General features: G+C 34.8%; 1 protein-coding gene across 1 annotated transcript in view; it reads left to right on the top strand.

The window, feature by feature from the left end:
• Positions 1-22,841, top strand: part of STK33 (serine/threonine kinase 33) — a 119,793-nt gene that overhangs the window by 74,425 nt on the left and 22,527 nt on the right. The window contains exons 5-10 of the mRNA XM_039863525.1: positions 4,145-4,283; positions 7,475-7,563; positions 9,369-9,453; positions 15,010-15,085; positions 19,314-19,426; positions 19,874-19,959. Of these exons, the coding sequence (XP_039719459.1) occupies positions 4,145-4,283; positions 7,475-7,563; positions 9,369-9,453; positions 15,010-15,085; positions 19,314-19,426; positions 19,874-19,959 (588 nt within the window). The remainder of the gene's footprint in view (positions 1-4,144; positions 4,284-7,474; positions 7,564-9,368; positions 9,454-15,009; positions 15,086-19,313; positions 19,427-19,873; positions 19,960-22,841) is intronic.

Genomic DNA, 22,841 nt, shown 5'->3' with positions numbered 1-22,841 from the left:
TTGCAAGTTTAGCTTTATAATAAAGTGTTAGCATGGGTATATTTGTCACTATGTAGATGTTTTGTCATCTGTGTCTTGCCAACGTGTTTAATCTTCCTTCTTCCCTAGAAGTTATTTTTCTCTTTGAATGCCTATAATTTTCATTTAGAGTTGTTCCGAAGCCTGGGGATTTGCCATTCTGCCTCCATATTGTTTAGCAGTGCCAGTGGGCTTGGGTGTTTCTCTGCGTGGAGGCAGTATGAAAACTATGGTTAGGCATGTGGACTCTGGAGTCAGATTGCCTGTGCGTTTGAATCCTGGCTCCACCACTTATTAGCTATGAGACTTATTAGCTATGACAAGTTACTCAACCTCTCTATCCCTCAGTTTCCTCGTTTGTAAAATGGGTTTAAAAATAGTATTGACCCCATTTGCTTGACAAATGATTAAATGGGAAAATGGCATCTGTCTCATTAAACGTAAACTATTGTCCTTTGTTTCCTTTGCCAGTCTCTAAGGCAGTAATAGTCAATTTGTTTTATGTATTACCTTGACTCTTTAGGAGTGCTTAATAACTATTAAAGACCATAGTTATCCTTTATGGAGCAGTACGTGGCAGTGATGCCAGAAGTCTTCTTTACTCTTAAGTCTTAGCGTTGTCATTTCTTTTATCCTTAAATCTTCTTAGAATAGTTTTGCTTCTAATCATCAGTTTTAAGGAATTTGATTATGTTGTGCTTTGGTTTAGTTTTCTTCATGTTTCTTTGTACTTGGATTTCATGGAGCTTCTTGGATCTGTGAGTTTACAGTGTTCATCAAATTTAGGAAATTTCTAGCCGTTATTTTTTAAATTATTTTTTCTGCCTTTTCCCACTTTTGGGACTCCAAGGACACATGTTAGATTGCTTAATATTGTCCACAGCTTACTGATGCTCTGTTTATTTTTTCAATCTTTTTTTTTTTCTGTCCTGTTTCATTTAGCACAGTTTTTATTGCAACGTTTTCAGATTCAGTGGTCTCTTTTTCTGTAGCATCATATTTTTTGTCTGTCTGTTCCAATGGAAATTTTACTTGGGTCAATATTTCCTCTTTTTAAAATACACTTATATTTTAAAATGTCTTTTTCTTCTAATTCTATCATGTGTGTCATTTCTAAGGTCAGTTTCAATTGATCGATTTTTTCCTTCATTACAGGTTATATATTCCTGCTTTATATACCTGTTAAGATTTTATTGGATGTTGGGTATTTTTATATTCTTATAACTATTCTTTATCTTTATTTTAGAATTTACTTAAGTTACTTGGAAACAGTTTGATGCTTTTGAAGCTTGCTTTAAGTTTTGTTAGGTGGTACCGGAGCACCTTTGGTCTAGGGCTAATTTTTTCCCACTAATGAAGTAAGACCCTTCTGAGTACTGTACCCAGTGCCCCATGAATTAGGAGATTTTCCACTCTGACTAATGAGATACAAACTCTTCTGGCCAGGCACAAGCTCCAGTGATTGTTCCCTCTGCTCCTTTTGCAGAGTTCTCTTCCTAGCTTCCTGTAGTTTCCTCATATACATGTGCTAATTAGTACTTGGCTGAAGACTCGAGGGTAGCCCTCTGCAAATATCTGGAGCTTTTGCTATGTGCAGCTTTCTCTTCTTTGATACTCTGCCCTGTGAACTTCAGTTGCCTTGGGCTTCCTGGACTCTCAGCTCCATCTTCTCAGTTCACAGAGGCTGATGGACTCTGTTTGGATTCCCTCTCCCTGCTCTGTGGCCTGGAAACTCTTTCCAGACATAATCGTGGGGCTTGTCTCATGTGTTTCCCCTCTCTCAGGGATCACTTCCCTATCTTGTCTAATGTCTAATATCTGAAAATTGTTCTTTCATATATTTTGTCTATTCCTTAGTTGTTTCAGGAGGGAGGGTAAGTCTGGTCTCTGTTACTCTATCATGAGCACAAGTAAAGGTCCAAATCAAGAATAGTTTGAAGGCAAAGGAAACCATCCTCTGTGATTGCCTCTTCTGTGTGTTGCTTGCCCTTAACTCACATAGGTCAGATATGCTTTCCCCCGATCCTCAACTCACACAGATGCCTAGAGGTTCCACTGAAGCCATCTTAAGCATTACCGGAAGTTGCTACCTGATTGGTTAGGCTATGGTATGAGTACTGATCATCTAGTATGATTATGTTATGGTTTCTTGTGAGTCCAGATGTTATCCAGATTTACACAATTATTTCTAATAATTAATTATAAAAGACTTTAAAAAAACTTTTGTCGATGTAATTTTTATCAACTTTCATATTTAAAATTGACATCAATTTATATTGTAAGCACTGCTAAAGTAATTTTCCTTCTAAATAGTTCTTACCATTTCATGTACCAGTAATACCTACAGTGCTATCAGTCAAAAAAAAAAATATGGACTAGTTCAAAAGTTTATTTATGTGGTAGACTTTGCAGAACCCTTTAGGTGCTTTTGAAATTCTAAAGCATCCTGAGATTTAGCGAATCAGAATTTTGACTATAAAGAAATGGTGTTAACCTTCTCTCCCTGTTTTCATGCTTGCTGATTGAACACAGAAGTTGCATTTGTATGGGTTATAGCAGGGGTCCCCAATCCCTGAGCTGTGGACTGGTACTGATCTGTGGCCTGTTAGGAACCAGGCCACACAGCAGGAAGCGAGCAGTGGGCAAGCAAGTACAGCTTCATCTGTATTTGCAGCCACTCCCCAGAACTAGCATCACTGCCTCAGCTCCACCTCAGATCACTGGGCATTAGATTCTCATAGGAGCACCGGTTCCTGGTGCCAAAAAGGTTGGGGACCTCTGGGTTATAGAATAGAATCAGAGCCCAAAATCCTGAAAACAACAAAAATCTAGCAGCACAGAGTAGAGTGGAGACAGGGAGGGTATTCTGTGACTGAATAGCAATAGGTATGAAAAAGACTTGTCTTTTAATTGACTGAATCTTTTTGACTCAATAGATGACTGTTGGAATTTCTAAAGTGATTTTAATAGCATCAACAGAAACAGCAAATATTAAAGAGGCATTTATCAAATGGCTTTTACCACTCATACCCACTATTTCTTTCTCCTAGGTATCTTTCATATCCTTTTCTTCTTCCCCTTCTTTCCATTCTGTGCCTCACATCTACCCTCTATAAAACAGAGGTCAGCATACTACAGCATGCAAGCCAAATCTGCTGTGCTGCTTATTTTTTATGGCTCATAAGCTAAGATTTTTTACATTTTTAAATGGCTGAAAAAAATTTTAAAGTAGTATTTCATGACGTGTGAAAATTATATGGAACTAAAATTTCAAAGTTTATAAGTAAAGTTTTGTCGCGTTGCTTATGGCTGCTTTTATGCTATAACAGCAGAGCTGAGCAGTTACAAAAGAGATTGCTTGGCCCACAAAGCTGAAAATATTTACTGTCTGAATCTAGCCTTTACAGAAAAAGTTTGCTGAGCCCTGCTCCATGTTACTGTTAGAATGTTCATTTAGAAATGCAGAATTGATAATAGCAAACACCTTTCCCTAAGCCAGACACCAGCTTAAAAATCTTCTTAGTGCATGCAGGAAAAAAATTCCAAACTCCTTTGTGCGATATCCAAGACTCTTTACAATCTGGCATCAATCTGTTCCTTCTAGCCTCACCCCTCACCACTCCACTCTTCTTTGCCCTATCAAACTCCCAATGCTATTAACACTGAGGTATTTGTTATTCTTTTAACAGTTAGTGTTGTTTGAAGCCTTGGAGTCTTTGTAAATACTATGTGTTTTGCCCACATTCTCTACTCATCTCTTCCTATTCAGTCATTCAGACCTGCTTCTATTTTTGCTGCCTCAGTTATCATTCTTTAGGCAGAGGCTCCCCTCCTTTGTAATCTCATGGCATTTTGGGCATGCCTCGTCGATTAATATTTATCACATGATATTGTAATTATAACTATACTGTGAGCTCTTTGAGGGTAAAGGCTATGTCTTATGCTTCCTTGTTCTTCTACTATCCTGCACAATATCTTGTACATGATGGATAATAAGTATTTTTGAATGAATAGATTGAAAATTAAGATCGTAATCATATTTTTACTATATATGTAATGTATAACATTTTTGAGATCCCCAACTATATAATTTGCTCTCTTTCTCTTTTTAAATATATAATACCAGAAAATGTACCTGGTAATGGAGCTTTGTGAGGATGGAGCACTCAAGGAAATTCTGGATAGGAAAGGGCATTTCTCAGAGAATGAGACCAGGTGGATCATTCAAAGTCTCGCATCAGCTATTGCATATCTTCACAGTAATGGTAAGAAGAGGATCATCTAGGTCACGACTCCATGAATGCACATATCATTTTTGTTTATGGACAGTTGTATTCAAGATTCATAGTCACAGCAATAATAATGATCGTATGGAAGATTTTATTTAAAAATGAAAAAAATTTTTTTTCCTTTTTATATTTATTTGTAGATCCATTTTAATTAGAAACAAGGCAGGTATACAATTACATTGTATATGGACAAGGGACAAGGATGAAGTTACGAACATTTCTATTTAATAGTTTGAAAGGCAGCTCTTATTATCAGATCAAAACTAGACACATCAATAAGAAAAGTAAAATTTCTGAAACATATGCTAATAATAATGTTAAAAATCTATAGTGTCTGGGCATTTTTTTCTTTTTCTTTCTTTCTTTTTTTTAGAGCAGTGTTAGGTTCACAGCAAAATTGAGCAGAAGTTACAGAGATTTCCCATAAATGTTTTCCCCACTATCTGAAAGCAGAGGGTTCTAATGAAAACGTTCGTAAACTGATACGGCATAAAGCAAAGAATTACCATTAATTTATATGGAACATTTTTTGGGTATTCCCAGACTCAAAAAGTAACCTACCAAATTGTACCAAATAACACCTAAAATAATACTAACATATAGTAAAAGCAGGAATAATATGATAAATACACACCATGCTTTGTACAGCCACCAATCCACTCAAGCAAATGACTTTCCATTTTATCCGTTACTGAATACCAACTAAAAGACATCACTGTGCTACTAGCATAACCAACAGTAACTTAGGCAGCTTTCTTTATCTCTGTATGTAAATGGTGTAAATAGTGGGTGCAGGCAAGTTTAGCGGAGGCACAATATCTTTATTTCATTTACCATGATTGAAATGCTTAATTACATCCAGTTTTATCCAAAATGTAATACCCTTATGAGCTCTCATAGGCTTTTCAGATACCTTCTTGCTAATGAATACACGAAACAAATCGAGGTAAAGCACACATGCTCACAAACACAGTTCAAAGCTATGGTGGCCTGATGCTGAGATGCTGGGTGTAGTTCCCAAGAAAGGAGCTTGGCGGTGCCACTCTCCCTGATCAGGGTGTGAGCTGCTTTTATACAGGCTCACTCAAAACAAACACTGATTGCTATTTTCATTTTTTGCTTTTTTTTTTTTTTTGTAAAACAAAAATCCTCTTTGGATTTCTTTCAGTTAGTGAAAAGAGGTACTAATGTATGTCTTTTATAAAAGTAAGGGGCAGAACATGAACTTTTGAAAAGTGGGGAATACCTGCATACTCCCTGCCCACAAATGCACAGTCTCCCCCATTATCAGCACCCCCCACCCCCTACCAAAAGGGACATTTGTTACAAGTGGTGAACCTACACTGGCACATCATTATCACCCAAAGTCAATAGTTTACATTAGGATTCACTCTTGCTGTTGTACATTCTATGGGTTTTGACCAGTGTATAATGAATGACATGTATCTATCATTGTATCATACAGAATAGTTTCACTACTTTAAAATCCACATTTAAAAATTATTCTAATTGCTTTACCGTTCTTTGGTGTTACGGCTGCTGCTTTTCTTCATGCTCCCCCCTTTTTTTTCTTTCAAGATTAGTTTGGCTTACATGTGACTTTGGAACCTTCTCATTTTAAAAATGAGAAACACGTTTTGTTCCAGAGAGGTGAAGTGACATGGTTAGGTGTGTCAGAGCTGATACTAGAACCCAAGGGTTCTATTCAGCAGGTATTTCCTGAGCACCTACTGCATCATGGTCCGTCCTAGAGTTAAAGATTAAAAGGCAAGGTCCCTGCCTCTCAAGGAATTCAGCTGCTGGGAGATTGAGTATAGAAAAGAAATTATAATTCAACATGATAATTTCTCTAATAGAGAGACATAAAGTGCAAGGAGCATAGGTGTAAAAGAGCTTCATTTGTTTTGGAAAGGCAGGGGAGCATCAGAACTTGAGCTGAGGAATACTAACTCAGATGGAAAGAAGGAAGGCTCTCCAGGCAGAAAGCAACAGTTTTTGCAAGGACAAGAAACCAAGGCTTAATATTATGCTAATGTCAATTCTCCCACATTAAGCTGTAAATTTGGTATAATTCAAAACAAATTTTAACAGGATTTTTAATGGAACATGATAAAATTATTCTGAAATAAGTGAGAACATCAAAGAAAACAATGAAAAAGAAGAGCAATAGAGGCAGGAAGGAGATTTGCCCTGCCAAGAATCAAAATATATTATAAAGATATATTAATTAAAACCATGTGGTACTCATGTAAGAAGAGATAAACCGAGCAATAGAAACAGTAAAAATTCTAAAAACATAGGCTGGGAACTGTGTAAGGGAACTATAAATGGTTAGGTGTAATGGCAGGCCAGGGCTCATTCAACTACATTTTTCCAGCAATTATACATATAATCTTTTAAGTCTAGGTAAATGATTGCTTTGGAAATGAACCAAAGCAGTTATTTGCAAAGGAATTGTTGGGTACATGATTATTTGCATGCACATAGAAATCATACCTGAGGTCTAAAATGTTCAGCTGGAGATATTGTGTCTCAGGGGTTTTTGTGTTTTTTTTAAGCATTTTGCCTTGTATCCAACTGTAGCGTACGCGCACACACACACACACACACACACACACACACATATATTATATAACATAATACAAAGAGTAGTAAAATGTGTGCTGATGTCATAGAAAAATATGCTCAAGTAAGTGTAGTTTGTCTAGATGTAGCCAAGTTGCAGTATATTAAACATTTATATTGACAATAACATACGCATAGAAGTAAAGAAGCAATCCTCTATTGGAAGATCTAAGGATATGGGAAACCTTACTAGGCTTGTAACTATAATCATCTCCCTCCTGGGAATACCTAACCTTGGACAGGATCCCCTTCCATACTCACCAGACCACTCATCACCGTGAAGAGCAGCAGCCAGTTGGGGAGCAGGGAAAGGAGGAGAGATGAGGAAGTCAAAGAAAATGGCTCTCTGTAAGGTTAGAAACGTGGAGAAAATGGATTTGAATATAAGGAAATAGAACAGTGTAGAATTATGGTTGGTCCACCTCAAATTTTTCAACAGTGGCCATTAATTTGTCAAATGTATTTATTCGTTGCATTTGTGCCTCCTCTAATTATTTTTCCATTATTCATTTTGTTTGATTTATTGTTTATTTTCTTGGTAGATATAGTACATAGAGATCTCAAACTGGAAAACATATTGGTTAAAAGCAGCTTTATTGATGATAACAATGAAATGAACTTAAACATAAAGGTAAGATATTAGAGATGGTGGTAAATATTTACCTATAAACAGTTTGCTAGCAAAGTGGCAAAGTACATCCTCTTTTTAGCTACATTTTGGAAGCTTTGAGCAGCCAGCAAATAAGTGTCTGGTGCTAAAAAAATTAAAAATTCACAAAAGACGTTATAACTGACAAGAATAATTTTACAAGTTAAGTGGTGTTGTTGGATTTTTTTAAAGTACATATTCATTTGGATAGTTCTAAATCATTAGTTAATAACAAGCAAACAGATGCTCTGAATCCTAATTAATTTCAAAATTATGCCTGGTAATTTGATGTAAATGCGTTACAGATTTAGAAAAAAACACCTTGGCTATGCCTTTGATACTAAATTAATGCTAAAGTCTGTATTTCTCACTGAAAATTTTCCTGGGTATTAATATTTATGTCCTAAGCACAATTAATGTGGCAAGTGTTTATCCTTGAAGATTTTATTCAAATTAAATGTTCCTTAATGTCAAATAAATGGTAGGATACATTATTTATTACTTAGCACTTTATTAGTGGCTGCTTTCAAAATATATGAATGTGTTAATTTAGGAATGAAATGTCTGTGAATAACTTGCTCTGTTGCAGATGCTAAATCTTTATTAATATAAATAGGTTCAACAGCATTGTTATTTTGCCTGAGTAAATGTTCTTGAATATTTCCATTGTAAACTCCATGAAGGCAGGAATTATGTATGTCTTATTCACTGTTGGTACTTGGAGTAGTGCCTGAAACATAGTATGTGCTCAGTTAATATTTGGTGAATGAAGGAATAAATGCTCTCCAGAGAACCGAATTGGATTGTGAAACCTTTTGTGTATTTGATATCTGAATAGATTTTAATGCTTCGAGTGGGATAATTGTGAAACTTCTGGAGAAATTAATTAATCTCTTTAGAAGAATAGTGATATCACATGTTGACAGGAATATTTTCTTACTCCATAAGGCACTGGAAACTTTGCATTCAGTGTCTATGGACCAAGAGCCTATCTTTGGTTGCATGATCAATAAATGTAACTTATTTTCTGCTTTCAGCCCAAGGCTGTCCCAACTTGGCAGACAAGACCAAGGGCACATACTGAATATTTAATAACCAAATGTTTAATGACCGAGATTTTGAACTGAGCAGAAAGACTGCAGAGGCAGCAGTAAGCCTCCAGTGCATTTGTAGTTATACTGTATTTTTTCCTGCTAATTTGCTTCTTGTAGTTTTTTATAGTGTAGTTTTTTAATTAGTACACTCTAGAAACACAAAGGAAATAACAGTAAAGAAAGTATTTACCAGAGATGGTGTTTTTTAGAATAATTATGAAAAGGGGGAGCTTCTGTGAGTGCTTACAAGGATAGTGATTTGCATTTAGAACAAACAGTGTTTTAAACTGGAACATTAGCTTGAGTATCAGAAAAATAGATAATAAGCATACTAAGGGCAGAATGCATTTTACAGTGAAAGAACTTTTTAAAAATTACTTTTTTATTTGAAAAAAATTAAATGCCATTTTTCAAGATGCAACTTTCTATATTGAACTAGTGAATTTAATTAGAAGGAATGAACAATGAACATCCTGGGTATTTTCTCAAGATTTGAGAAACCAAGCTTCTGTTTACCAAGTTTCTTCTTCACAAAGAGGGGTGGGCGGGGAAGGAAAGCAAGGTCTTTTTAGTAATATAAGTAAGGCCCCGCCATCTTCAAGAATCTCTGAATCAAATGCAGTTATAAAGTCCTACCTTCAAAATGAGTGAACTCTAGGACAGGAAAACAGGTGACTGAGTTTCTTCTTCTAGGTGACTGATTTTGGCTTAGCGGTGAAAAAGCATGGTAGGAGTGAGGCCATGCTACAAACCACATGTGGGACTCCTATCTATATGGGTAAGTTAGTAGACTTAATATTACTTTTTCTATATAAAAAAGTAGAACAACTAATGTGGATTAAAACTTGAACAATTTGATTTTGCCATCATGACTTAATGGCTCCGATCAAGCTACTTGTTCTTTTAGGTCAAATAATTTCAGTTGTTTTAGCATTTTTCTCATAGTTCTTGTCTTCAAAGATTCTAGTTTTTATTGTTTCTTTGGCCTCTTTTTATGGTTATTTCTCTTAAGTAATCAGACACTAAACAATTATTGTTCTTGTTAATTCATGATAAAATTGTGTGTATTCTGCTTCTTTCCATTTTTTTTAATCCAGTTTCATTGCCATCAAATAGTTTTTCATGAAAAGTACTGACATTTTGTAAAGCAACAGTTTCCCATTTTTCTGAATGTGATTTTTAACAGCTTTACTAAAGTATAATTTAAATATCATAAAAACGTACCATTCAATGATTTATATATATATTTATGCATTTTATTTTATTAGTTTATTAGTTTCAAGTATACTATATATTGGTTAGACATTTATATAGTTTATGAAACGATCCCCCCGATTACTCTGGCTCTACACCTAGCCATTACGTTACTACTGACTACATTCCACATGTCATGCTCTCCATCCCCATGACCATCTCTTAACTACTAATTTGTATTTCTTTAACCCTTCACCCCTTTCTCCCAGCTCCCTAACCCTCTTCCCCTCTGGCAGTCACCAGATTGTCCTGTGTATTTGTGAGTCTGTTTTCGATTAGTTTGTTCTTTTTGTTCCTTAGGTTCCCATCAGCAGACGATTGTATAAAGAAGTTATGGTTCATATATACAATGGAATATTACTCAGCCATAAAAAATGAAATCCTACCATTTGCAACGACATGGATGGACCTAGAGGTTATTATGCTGAGTGAAATAAGTCAGAGAAAGATAAATATCATATGGTTTCACTTACATGTGGAATCAATGATTTTTCATACATACAGAGTTGTGCAACCGTCACCACAGTCCAGTTTTTAAATAATTTTACCCCCCAAAGTCGCCTCATGCCAATTTGCACTCAGTTTCATTCTCATTTTATCCTCTCTAATCTTTTTGTTTCTCAGATTTACCTTTTCTGAATATTTCATATAAATAGAACTATGCAACATGTGTCTTTTATGTCTGGCTTCTTTCTCTTAGCATAATATTTTTGAGATATCCTTGTTGTAGCATTTATCTGTAGTCTGTTCTTTTATATTGCTGAACAGTTGTCCATTGTATGAATGTACCACAGTTTGTCTATCCACTTGTTAGCTGACATGTGGATCGTTTCCAGTTTGGGGCTATTATGAATAATGTTGCTGTGAACATTCATGTGCAAGTTTTTATGTGGACATATGGTTTCATTTTCCTTGTGTAGCTACCTAGGAGTAGAACTGTTGGGTCATATATTATTTATGTTTAACTTTTTAAGAAACCACCAAATGATTTTTCAAAATATCTGTAGCATTTTACCTTCCTACTAGCAATGTATGGGAGTTTCAGTTTCTTCACATCCTTGCCGACACTTGATATTACCTATCTTTTTAAATTAGAGCCATTCTAGTGGGTATGAAGTAATATCTCATTGTGGTTTTTAATTTGCATTACCTTAATGACCAATGATATTGAGCATCTTTTCAAGAACTTATTAGTCATATATATATATATATATATATATATATATATATATATATATATATATATTTTCTCGGATTACATGTCTGTTCAAATTTATGCCCATTGAGATGATCATATATTTTTCTCTTTGAATTACTCACTCTTAAAAATATTGAACCATTCTTCCACTTTTGGATTAAACTCCACTTGGTTTAACATACTGCTATGTTCAATTTGTCATTACTTTATTTGGAATCTATGAGTGTAGCTTTCTTTCTTTTATATTTCCATGGTCATTTTTGATGTCAGGGTAATGTAGCCTATTTTTTTAAATAAAACATTTTCATTTTTTATATACTTGTGAACCATGTAAGTAATAGAAATTATCTATTCATTAGTTTGATGAAATTCCCTCTAAAATTTTTTTGGTCCTGGTACTCTTTGTGGGGCGAAGGGGAATGAAGTTTCTATTATGTTTTCAATTTATACTGGCTTATTCAGATTTTTCACATCTTCTTGAATCATTTTTATGATTTTTTTTAAGAAAATTGTTTATTACATTGAGATTTTAAGTTTTGTTGACATAAATATGCATATTACGTTCACTTTTAATTTTTCAGATTCTCCTGTATATCTATTGTTATATCCCCCTATTGATTTCTAATATTTTTAAAAAGACAGAATGTGGCCTTTGACCTCACCCAGCTAACTCAGGATTCCAGCTCTGCCACATAGAATCTGAGTAACCCTGGGCAAACCACTTAATTGCTTTTGTCATAATTTCTACATCATATAATAGGGATTATGTCACTAATGTATGAAAAATATTTGAGAATCTCTTTGTGTCAGGCACTGGTCTAGATATTGGGAATACAATGGTAAACAAAACGTAAAAATGTCATGTTGAGAAACATTTAACAAAAACAGTTGAAATATCTGGTATGTTAGAAATGCTAAGGAGGAAAAATAAAACAAGAAAGGGGAGAGGGCGTATTTAAGATGGAAATAATCATTTCTTACCAGGTTGACATGAGAATTAAATGAGAAAATACATGTAAAGTGCTTACTTAGCACAGTACCTGGCACTTGGTGCTCAGTTTTCTTTTGGTTTACTTTTTAATTTCCTAAACTAAATACTTATTTAATTTTAGTCTTCTTATTTTCTAATGAATGCATTAAAGGCTATATGGTTTCCTCTGAGTACTTCTTTAACCATTTCTTTTGCTATATACAGTGTCCAAATTGTTATTCATTTCTTAATAGTCTATAATTTTAGTTTTAGTCTTCTTTAATCCAAAAATTATTTAGAAGTGCTTTTGGAATTTTATAGGTAGTTGGAATGTGTTCGATGCTCATGTGAATGAGTGTGTTAGTTTTCCTAGCCTTTTGGTTTTCCAGTCTGGTTTTCTTCGTTGTAGTAGGCAGTTGTGACTTAAAGCTTTTCCAACTTTTAGAAAAAAAATTTTTGTGATTGAACACATGATTTGTTTCTGTAAATGTTGCATTGGATATTTAGAAATTATGCATATTTCTGGTTTGTTGAGCATAAAAATTTCTGTGTGTGTTTATTAAATCAACTGTGATACCTTTGTGATTCAGACTCTCCATATTGTTAATTTAATTTTGCTTGCTGCTTCTCTTGATTTCTAAGAGAGAGTTCTTAAAGTCATCTACCAAGATAGGGCTTTGAGAAATACTTTTTGTGCTTTTAGTAGATTTATTTAAAAAAATCTACTTTACCGAAATATGATTTACATACAATAAAATGCACAGATATTAAGTGTAAAGTTCAATGAGTTTTGAGAATTGCATGTATTTGTTTAATCACTATCCTAATGAAGATACAGAACATTTCTATCACCCTAGAAAGTTCCTTTGTGTCTTTCTCAGTCAATCCCCCATCCAGGCTCCAGCAACCACTGATGGTTTCTGTCCCCATAGGTTAGTTTTGGTTGTCTAGAACTTTATATAAACTGAATCATACAGTATATGTTCTTTTGTGTCTGTCTTCTTTTGTTTCATGTAATGATTTTGAGACATATCAGTAGTTTACCCATTTTTATTGCCGAGGAGTATACGGAGTTGTTAGTTAGTTAGTTTGTTTGTTTTTTGCCTACTTGATGCATGAAGTTTGGAAATTGTCTTATCTTATTTGGGAAAAGGCTGCTTTAGATTCTGTTCATATCCTCCTGTTGGCAAAAGACATCTGGTCTGTAGTTACATGGGGGAAATATATCCAAGCACCCTGAGTTTTATGCCTGCTTATTAGTTGTCTACACAGATAACAAGCGAGAGAACAAGAGAGAAGACAGATGGTTTGAAGAGCTTTGCTGACTTCCTAAATGGCTCCCTGGCACAGTTATTTTGGCCTCTGCCTCCCTATGAGAGCTGTGATGACAGTACAGCAGAAATGCCCCTGATAATTAAGATGACTCTGAAAGAGTGAGGACCAGGAATTTGGGGCCCTGCTGTGTGTATGATGCACCAATATGGAGATCCTTCATGGCACCTAATCCTAAAATTTACCTTTGTGGTAAATTTTAGACATGTGGCCATAGAATAACTTGAACTTTAATGATTTAGTATTTAAAGAGTTTAAGTAGAGTTAAATAATACAAGAAATTGCTTAAAGGAAAAGATTAATTTTCAATACTTTGGAGACAAATTATTCAGTTTAATTATCCATAGTTGAGCCTTTTCTTATTCTTCAGTTTACCTTTGGACTCCTTTTTGTTGCTTTTTAGTTCTGTTAACAATAGGCAGAGGAAATGAAATTCCATTTGCTTTTATTAGTTTTAAAAGGAGAGAGAGAGAGAGAGAGAGAGAGAGAGTGTGTGTGTGTGTGTGTGGGTGGTGGTGTGGTGTGTGTAGATGGGAAGACTGAAACTGTTTTCTAAAATAAAAACGCCTTTGTAACTTTAAGCAAGGCATTTAATATATCTGAACCTTAGTGTCCTTACTGAGTCAAATGCCTACATACCCATCTCACATGATCCTTAACATAATTTATACAAATAAGATAATTGATACAAAAGTACTTAGTAAATTTTAAAGTTCTATTGAAATATATACATATATAATATACATATATTTTATTTTTATGTTTATAATTGTTTTATTCTTTCTTTTTCCTTAAAGAAAGATATGTGATCCCTTGCTGTAGAGGTAAAATAGATATGGTCTTGAATATCATATGTGACTCTCTTAAAAGCCAGTCAATATAAAAAATATAATCATTAGAAAATGTGCTACCTTAAAGTTAAAAAAAAAAGTTCAACTTTGAAAGATTTTGAATATGTTGTAAACTATTCAAAATCAGAGTTGGGGAGTCAGGAGTCCCTGGTTCCTAGTCCTTATCCTGTGACTGACTGGCTTTTCGATGCAGTTATGTTGTAGGAGCTCTCTGTCTTAGTGTTCTCATTTAGAAAACGTGAAAAAGAATTCATATTCTCATAGGCATGCTGCGATATTATTATTACTTTACTAAAGTGATTTGTAACTATTTATCTTAGTTTTTCTGTGAATCCAAATTTCCACATATTTGGTTTCCTTTAAAATGTATCTACTTAAGGCATGTATTCAATTCTAGTTTTGGAAAAGAACTGAGGTATTGTTGTCTTCTACAACAAAATCCTAACAAAATCATTTCTTAACAGTTTCAAAAGAATGAAGAGTAGTCATACATTTAGTTACACAGTTTGTGCCGTCGTTTCATTAGAAGCTAAATGACAGGAGTGAGGATACGGTGACATCAATTGTTAAGGCCTGTACATTATTCATTCAACATCTGCTGTTGATTCTCTTTTTCCCTGTGGGGGAATAAATTACAGCACATCAGCACATTTTTCATGCTTCGTGTTTAAGCATTTAGAAGTCATTTATTGTATTATTAATATTATTTTATTTCTGCTTGTTTGGCAGCCCCCGAAGTTATCAATGCCCACGACTATAGCCAGCAGTGTGACATTTGGAGCATAGGTGTCATAATGTACATTTTGTAAGTAGCCTGCTAAATGTACACTTTAAAATGGATGGTTTCTAATAGTAGAATCACATAGATTTTTAAATTAAATAAACAATATAGTTTTAAAAAAGTGACTGAAAAGCAATTGGGAAGTCACTGAAGGCTCTCTTATTAGTTGTCAGGTGTACCCATCAAGTATTTTTTTTTTTTTTAATACTATAAAGTTAAAACTTTCAGCTTCACTTTTCATTGATCTGTAAATACTACAAGGCACTGGATGATCTGAGCAAAGTGAAAAACTTGCCTTAAAACCTCCCTGGTCCTTTGCTGCAAACCAAGCTTCTTTGTATTTTCTCAAGAGAATCACTAACAGCTCATCAGGTAGAAGGAGGTGCCGGAACCTGGCACAGGAGCTACTCTGTGGACAGGGCATATGTAAGGAATGCGCACTAACTAGATGGAGGTTCAGCCCCGGATCCCTGTATCGCTTTCCTCTGGGTCTTTGCTCATGCAGTTCCTTCTGCCTAGAATGTTCTTTTACTTTTCTACTAACCTCTCTCCTGGGTGCAACCAGGTCAAACATTAACACCGCTATTTCCCCAACTCCTACTCTACCTCAGCAGAGTTACTACATTTATTATAATCTTCCCCAGAGGATTTAAGGCAACATACAAAAATGCATGCAAAACAGTCACATTGAAAGAAAAACAAAATAATAAAATATCCAAACAAGAAGGTTTGCACATGCATAAATTTGATATAATTAATTGTTCACTTTTCAGTGTTCTCATAGCACTTTTAAAAACTAGATTACAATATTATAATTGTTGTATTATGTGTATTATGTATATTTTCCTTGCTCTAAATTCCTTGAAGAATGGAGATCTTATTCATCTTTACATCTCCGGTACCTGGAACAATAGTAGGCATCGAGTCAGTGCTCAATATATGTTTGTTAAATTGAATTAAAGTGAATTTTCTAAGAGGTATTCTGAAAAGTTAGTGACCATTCTTCTGCCTCTTGGTAAATATGAACATTTTTATGTTGCTGCAACATTAGTTTTATAGTCACATTGAAGATTTCACTGTGCACTACCTCTTCTAGATCATTTCTAAATATTGACATCACAGTAGTTACATTTTCACAGTTTTGCAAAATGGAATACACAGGCAGTAGATATTGGATGATGTGATTATAGCTGTAACTCAGATGGTCAACATATATCAACTGCTTAGATTGCATAAAGTATAAATGAACTCACAAAGTTTTGATCATTATTTTGTGCTGCTTAGAATCATATTGTAAAAATTCTGAGCCTTAGTCTTTAATTAAAAATATAACATTTTAAATTGTGTTTTATACGCTCACGACTTTCTACACAACATAAGTCAAATATAATATGTGTAATCTAATATTACACAGTTCCTATGTTTGCTGCCTTCTTAGTATGAATTTGATGTTAAGGAAAGTGATAATATATTAATATGCTAGAAATTTTTTCTCTTAAAGATATAATTTTATTTTTTCTGCTTCAGAGCATGGCTGCATATCATCTAATGACATTGTTTTTTCTTTACAGTAGACTCTTACTTAGCTAATCAGTGCCTATTCATTAATTTGCCTGAGCCCAGTGGTCTTAGAGGTAATTTCCTTCACTGAGGGCACAAACATATTACCTTCTGCAGGGGGTTTATTTTCTTGGTTATCAGTTACTCCTCCTGATTCATTTCTATTTAATTGGACAATGATAACATACTTTCTCAAGGTGAAATTAACATAAATACTCTTTATGGGTATATCCTCTGCTGTTTTGATTCCTATGAATGCAACGGAAAATAATAGGAAAGCTTTAAGAGGCATTTTTCATGTCTTGGATTCCCTTTTCTTGGATGTGCAGAAAATTGCTGTCATAAAATTTCACGTGCTGCTGATTGACCAACCATTAGATAAATTCTTGTGTATGTAAAATTGCAATGGACAGAAAAACAGTGGATTTTTTTCAACATAGCCCTTAAGCTATAGTTGCATGCTAGTCAAGCAAGGCAGGAACAGCTAAGAAATTGGTGGATGTGCATATTGCTGGTTATTAACAGACTCAGTGAGCTGGGCTTTTGCTAGCCTATACTTGTTACAATGGATAATAATTGTCCATAAGACCATTTTTCTGGCTTTTTTTAAAATTGCATTTTAAAAGTAAATGATAGTGAGGCAAGCAAGATCAGAGAGAGGAGGGTCAGAATGAGCTGGAGAAGTAAAAAGCATTAAAGTAAGAATTTTCAGAACAATTCGATAAATACCTATCTCTTAATAAGAACCTATTGGTAAATGAAAAGCTATATTGTCCAACCTAATTTAATAAACTACTAGGATGAAAACAACTTTTTTTCCCTAGGAAAATTGTCATCACCATCATCATTTTCATGTGAAACATTTATCAAACTTAAAATTTAGAAAATGTTCATGGGGAAGATTTTTAAAGAACTTAAAGAAAAATATAGCTAAAAATATTGGTAGAAATGTAACAATTAAGAGACTTAAAGATCCTTATACTTACGTACATAGTAGACCAGCACATGTGAAGTATAGTGTAATTATGCTGTTTTATGCTTTCAGCAATAAAGTGGAAAAATACAATCTTGAGAGTTGAAGAATAGACATACAGAGTTGCCTCTTTGACAGCCCAGGTCCAACCTCTGTCTGTTTTTCATTGGGAAAATCTGGTTGTTGTATACAGGGTTGTCCTCAGAGGTCAGGGTTGAAATAATGGTGGTGGCTAACATTTGTTGAGAATGTACTATGAAGAATTGAACTCTGCTTTCAACCATGCTTTTATAGCTTTTGGACTGGATTACCTACAGAAGCACAGACTTGCCATGGTCTTCCATGTAGTACAGTACTTAACTTTTAAAAGACACATGGTCCACATGTTATAGAATGTGCAAATAAGCCCATGTTTACCTTATACATGGTTTTACTGATGTTGGTCGTTATATATACTTAGCTTTCACCCTTCCAGACTGAAAGATCAAATCATCATCCGATTTTCCTTATCCAGACCTTCTGTATTTTGTATACTATTTTTGAAGAGTTGTCATTTTATGGATTTTCGGCTTTGACTCAGGGCCATAGACATTCCCAGGGTTATTCTTGGTTTAATCTTACTAACATTTTTATAGTATTTTACCTTGGGTAAAGCTCTTATATGATCAGTTAGACTCTGATAACTCTCATTAGAGTCTGATGGCTCAGTATATTTTTCCATAAGTTTAGTTGGGATTATGTGCTGTAGGCATTACCTTACCCTTGCTCACAATGAAGAATATCGCCTCTATTATCTGCAACACCATCCTGAATTTTAAGGCCACTTAAGTATTTCCCCACCTGGAAGAGCTTTGGGTCATTTGCAGATCTAGAGGTTTCTATGTATGCAAGAGCCTAAAACTGATCTTGCAAAACCCGATTTCTACATCCAGAGAGGTACCTACCTCTTCCTGTGTATGTGTATTATTTGCCATTGAATCGGCTCTGACTCCTGGAGACCCTGTAAATGAGTGATGTCCATGATGTCCTGTCCTTGACAGCCCCACTCAGCTCCTGTAAATTCATGCATATGGCTTCTTTATGGAGTCAGTCTATCTCGTATTTGATTTCCCTCTTTTCCTGCTGCCTTCCATTTTTCCCAGCATTATTGTTCCCCCCTCATCACCCCCCAAAGAACTCTGCCTTCTCATGATGTGACTAAAATAGGACAGCCTCAGTTTTGCCATTTTTGCCTTCAGCAATGTTACAGTCTTAATTTCCTCTAGGACCCACTTGTTCATCTTTCTGGCGGTCCAGGGTATTCATAGAGCTCTTGTCCAACACCATATTTCCAATAAATCAAGTTTTTTCCTGTCAGCCTTCTTCACTGTTCAACTTTCACATCCATACATAGTAATTTGGAATAGGAGAATGTGGATGAGCTTGGCCTTGATCTCTAATACGCATCTGTGCTCTTGATGACCTTTCTAATTTTTCCATCGCTGCCCTTCCAAGTCTCAGCCCTCTCTAGATATCTTGGATGCAGTCTCCATTTGATTTGATGACTGAACCAAAGTAAGCAAAATCTTTAACAATTTCAGTGTCTTCATTTCTATCCTTTTTCCTACACTTTACTTAAATATGTAGCACCACTACTTCCAAGTCCTGTGGAAACTTAATTTTTAATAGCCTTATTTCGATTTTCAAAAAGTCTAAACAAAACGATTGTCTTTGTTGTAGATTTTGTGGAGAACCACCCTTTTTGGCAAGCTCCGAAGAGAAGCTTTTTGAGCTAATAAGAAAAGGAGAACTACATTTTGACGGTGCAGTCTGGGATTCCATAAGTGATAGTGGTAAATATAGGTTTGTTATTATTTAGTAAAGCAAATATAGGTAACATAATAAAATTACTAGTAATTCAAATACTTTAAATCTCTCTTTGGTCATTAATTTCACTTGTAGAAATAAACACTATTTACTTGTGGAAATGGTAATATCTTCACTCCGATTTTAATAGTCCAAACTTCCGCCCCAAACAGAAAATACATAATAAAAATTGAAAAGGAAATTTGCTGATCATCTAGTTAATTTTTACTGTAGAATATAAACCAGGAAATCCAGGCAATAAAACCTCACTGTAAGACTTAATTTTATTTCTTAACCATTTATACTGATACTTATTTTATAACTCGCATCTTTTCTTCATGTCATATAGACCTTATTCTAAATAAATTGGAAGATGTATGATATTAATTTTAGTTGAGATAAATAAGATTTTCGGGATTTTCCTTTATTCGCAGCTAAAAGTGTTCTGAAACAACTTATGAAAGTTGATCCTGCTCACAGAATCACAGCTAAGGAACTACTAGATAACCAGTGGATAACAGTAAGTTACAGTATTACTTCTTTTTTTCCTTTTTGACATGCTACAATTGCTTATTTCTTTTCATTCAGCTTTGCAGTTTATGCATAGTCTTCTTAGAGTAGTCAATTTTTCTCATCTTTCTGAAAAGTTAAAGAAATTATTGAATCATGACACATTTCTGTAATGTGTATTTTCAGACTGTTAAAACTATTACCACAGTTGTTTATATATATTTATAGAGGTTTGAATGAACTTTGCTTGGCTTCCTGTCCTGAATGTCTCAAATCCAGTAGAACAGAGCTGAGAAATGTCTATTATTAAAACTGTGGAATACTGAAGAGTCAGTATAGTTTAGTGATATAAAGCACTAGAACCATCTACTTCTCTTTAACTCTCTGGATGCAAGAAATCTTTGGGTACTCAGAAAAGCCAACGTCTCCTAATAGTGGCTGAAATCTTGGTAACTATTCATTTACTTATTGCTTTTTCCCATTAGACTAAATACTTTGAGCATAGATCCCGTGTCTTACTGATCTTTATATCCCTGTACCCATAACATTACCTGGTTGCAGTGGGAACTTTGGAAGAGGCTGCTACTTACCTCTCAATATCTGTTCTTTTCTTCATGGCAATGAGGATCCTGACTTCTAGCTATACACATTGCTATCTAGTATTCTTTGCTAATTAGCCTGTCTTTGCTAGTTATTGTCATGGTCAATGAGATCCAAGTGGAAGTAAGAGCAATTTCTGGGATGTGTCCTTAAATGGAGGGGGTATGGCATTCTTCATGCCTGTCTTCTTTCCTGGTGACTGGAATGCAGATGTGATGGCTGGAGTTTGAGCAGTCGAAATAGACCATAAAGTGGAATCCGTAAGCTGAGGATGGCAGAGCAGCAAGATAAAAGGAACCAGGACTCTTAGCTCACAGAGCTGCCATGCCAGCCCTTGACTGCCTACCTCTATTTGAGTAGGAAACAAACTTCTGTCATCTTTAAGAAACTGTAGAATATGCAGGTGAACCTAATACCAATTAATATAATACTCAATAAATAATTGCTGAATGAGTGAATGATTCCATAAATGAATAAGTCTGTAGGTATCTCAGAAAATGTCAGATTACTGAGACTGCATGTTTCTAAAGATACATCAGAATATTGCTAAGCAATAATCATCTATGAAAAAAATTATTTTGCATCTATTACTTGCTAGACACTGCGTTAGGTACTGGAGAGATGTGCTTACATTGTGGTAGTATTGTTGAGAGATGGTGGTGGCTTGGACAGGATGATAGCAGTAGAGTTGAAGAGAAATAAATGGGATATATTTTTTAGATATGATTGACAGGACTTGGTGATGGATTAGATGAGGGATGAGGATAATGAAGGAATCAAGGATGACGTCTAGATTTTACTTGGTGCCATTTACCGAGATGTGGCAAACTAGAGGAAAAATAGACATTTTTTCTGGGGGAAGGGTGGTGAATCAAGAGTCCCATATCTCAAACTTAGGTATGCTAAGTTTGAGATGTCTGTGTAACATCCAAGTGGAGATAACAAATAAGTAATTGAATATATGAATCTGGAGCTGGAGAAGTCTGAGCTGGAAATATCAATTTGCGAATCATGAGTATATGGATGCCATTTAAAGCTATTGGGCTGAAGAGATAAATTAGGAAGAAAATACAGATAGAAAGGAGAAGAGGCCCCAGCACCCTGCCTTTACATACTACAGCATTTAGAAGAGGAGAAGCTAGCAAGGGAAGCTGAGAAGGAATAGCTAATGAGGAAGGAGGAAAATTACGAGAGTGATGCCGGGGAAGTTAAGTGAGAAAATTATATGAGAAAGCAAGAGCAGTCAACTCTCAGGTAAATGCTCCTGAGAGGTTAAGACGAGAATGAGAAGTTTCCACTAGACTGGCCAACAGAGAGGTTCATGGTGACCCTGAAGGCCCAGATAAGTTTAGATACCATAAATTTATAGTGATATCACTCTTTTAAATTCTGTAATTTTCCTTTGGTAATTTCTAATCATTTCTTTGAATAATATTTTTTTTTTCTCTCCAAGGCCTAGAAAAATAGTCTTCACTCAAAAATGTGCGTTATATCTGCCCTCTTCTATGAATGTGTTGCTATCTCAAATGATTCTGTGCAATAAGTATTTCTGGCCTAAAGTAATTGTGCAAATAAGCTAGCAGCTAGATAGATCACTGCAAAACTGTACTGAGTAGATTTGTAGTACAGCAGAATCAAGAACTGTAAAACAGATGGTGTGCCTTAGAAATCTCTCATTTCAGCATCACACAACATTCGGGTTTGGCCGTTTAATTATTTGTGTTCCAATTAGTACAGCTTTATTTCTGGCTTTGGTCATTTTTCCAGAAGTCTCCATTTTTGAGCCTCTGTAACATTTGTCTCTATGTAGTCTTTGCCAAATGGATAGAGAAGTGACAGATAGCATGTACTATATCAGACTATCCTAAGGAGTTCCGTGTATGAAGTTTAGAATACAAGCATTTTATGAACTTCTAAAAGGCAAAACTCTTTTCTTCTTAACCACTTGAAGTCTTACTTCCTATAATTCACATCCTCTGTTTGAAGTAATCTAAAGAGAACATGTTAGTTCTCTCAGTGCCTTGCTGCTTTATAACCAGAGAGTATCTTTTGCAATATCTAACACTTAGTATCATTTTTTTTTCAAAGAACTTTATCACATAAAAAGTTTCTATAGTTTAACCTATGTATTGTGCATTTTGAAATATGGATCATATCTAGAGTATTATGAGAAAAATAATCGTTATTTCTCTCTGTACATTGAAGTGAATGGAACTTAAATTAAACACATTGTCATCTTGATTTCAAAAGTCAGAGATTAGATGTAAGGAAAAACAGCCAAGAAATGACTTT

The sequence above is a fragment of the Pteropus medius genome, unplaced genomic scaffold, assembly GCF_902729225.1.
Source record: "Pteropus medius unplaced genomic scaffold, Ma_sr-lr_union100, whole genome shotgun sequence".
In the NCBI taxonomy this organism is placed as follows: Eukaryota; Metazoa; Chordata; class Mammalia; order Chiroptera; family Pteropodidae; genus Pteropus; species Pteropus medius.
The sequence above is the reverse complement of the archived record's forward strand: the minus strand, read 5'-3'. Positions and strand labels throughout refer to the sequence as shown.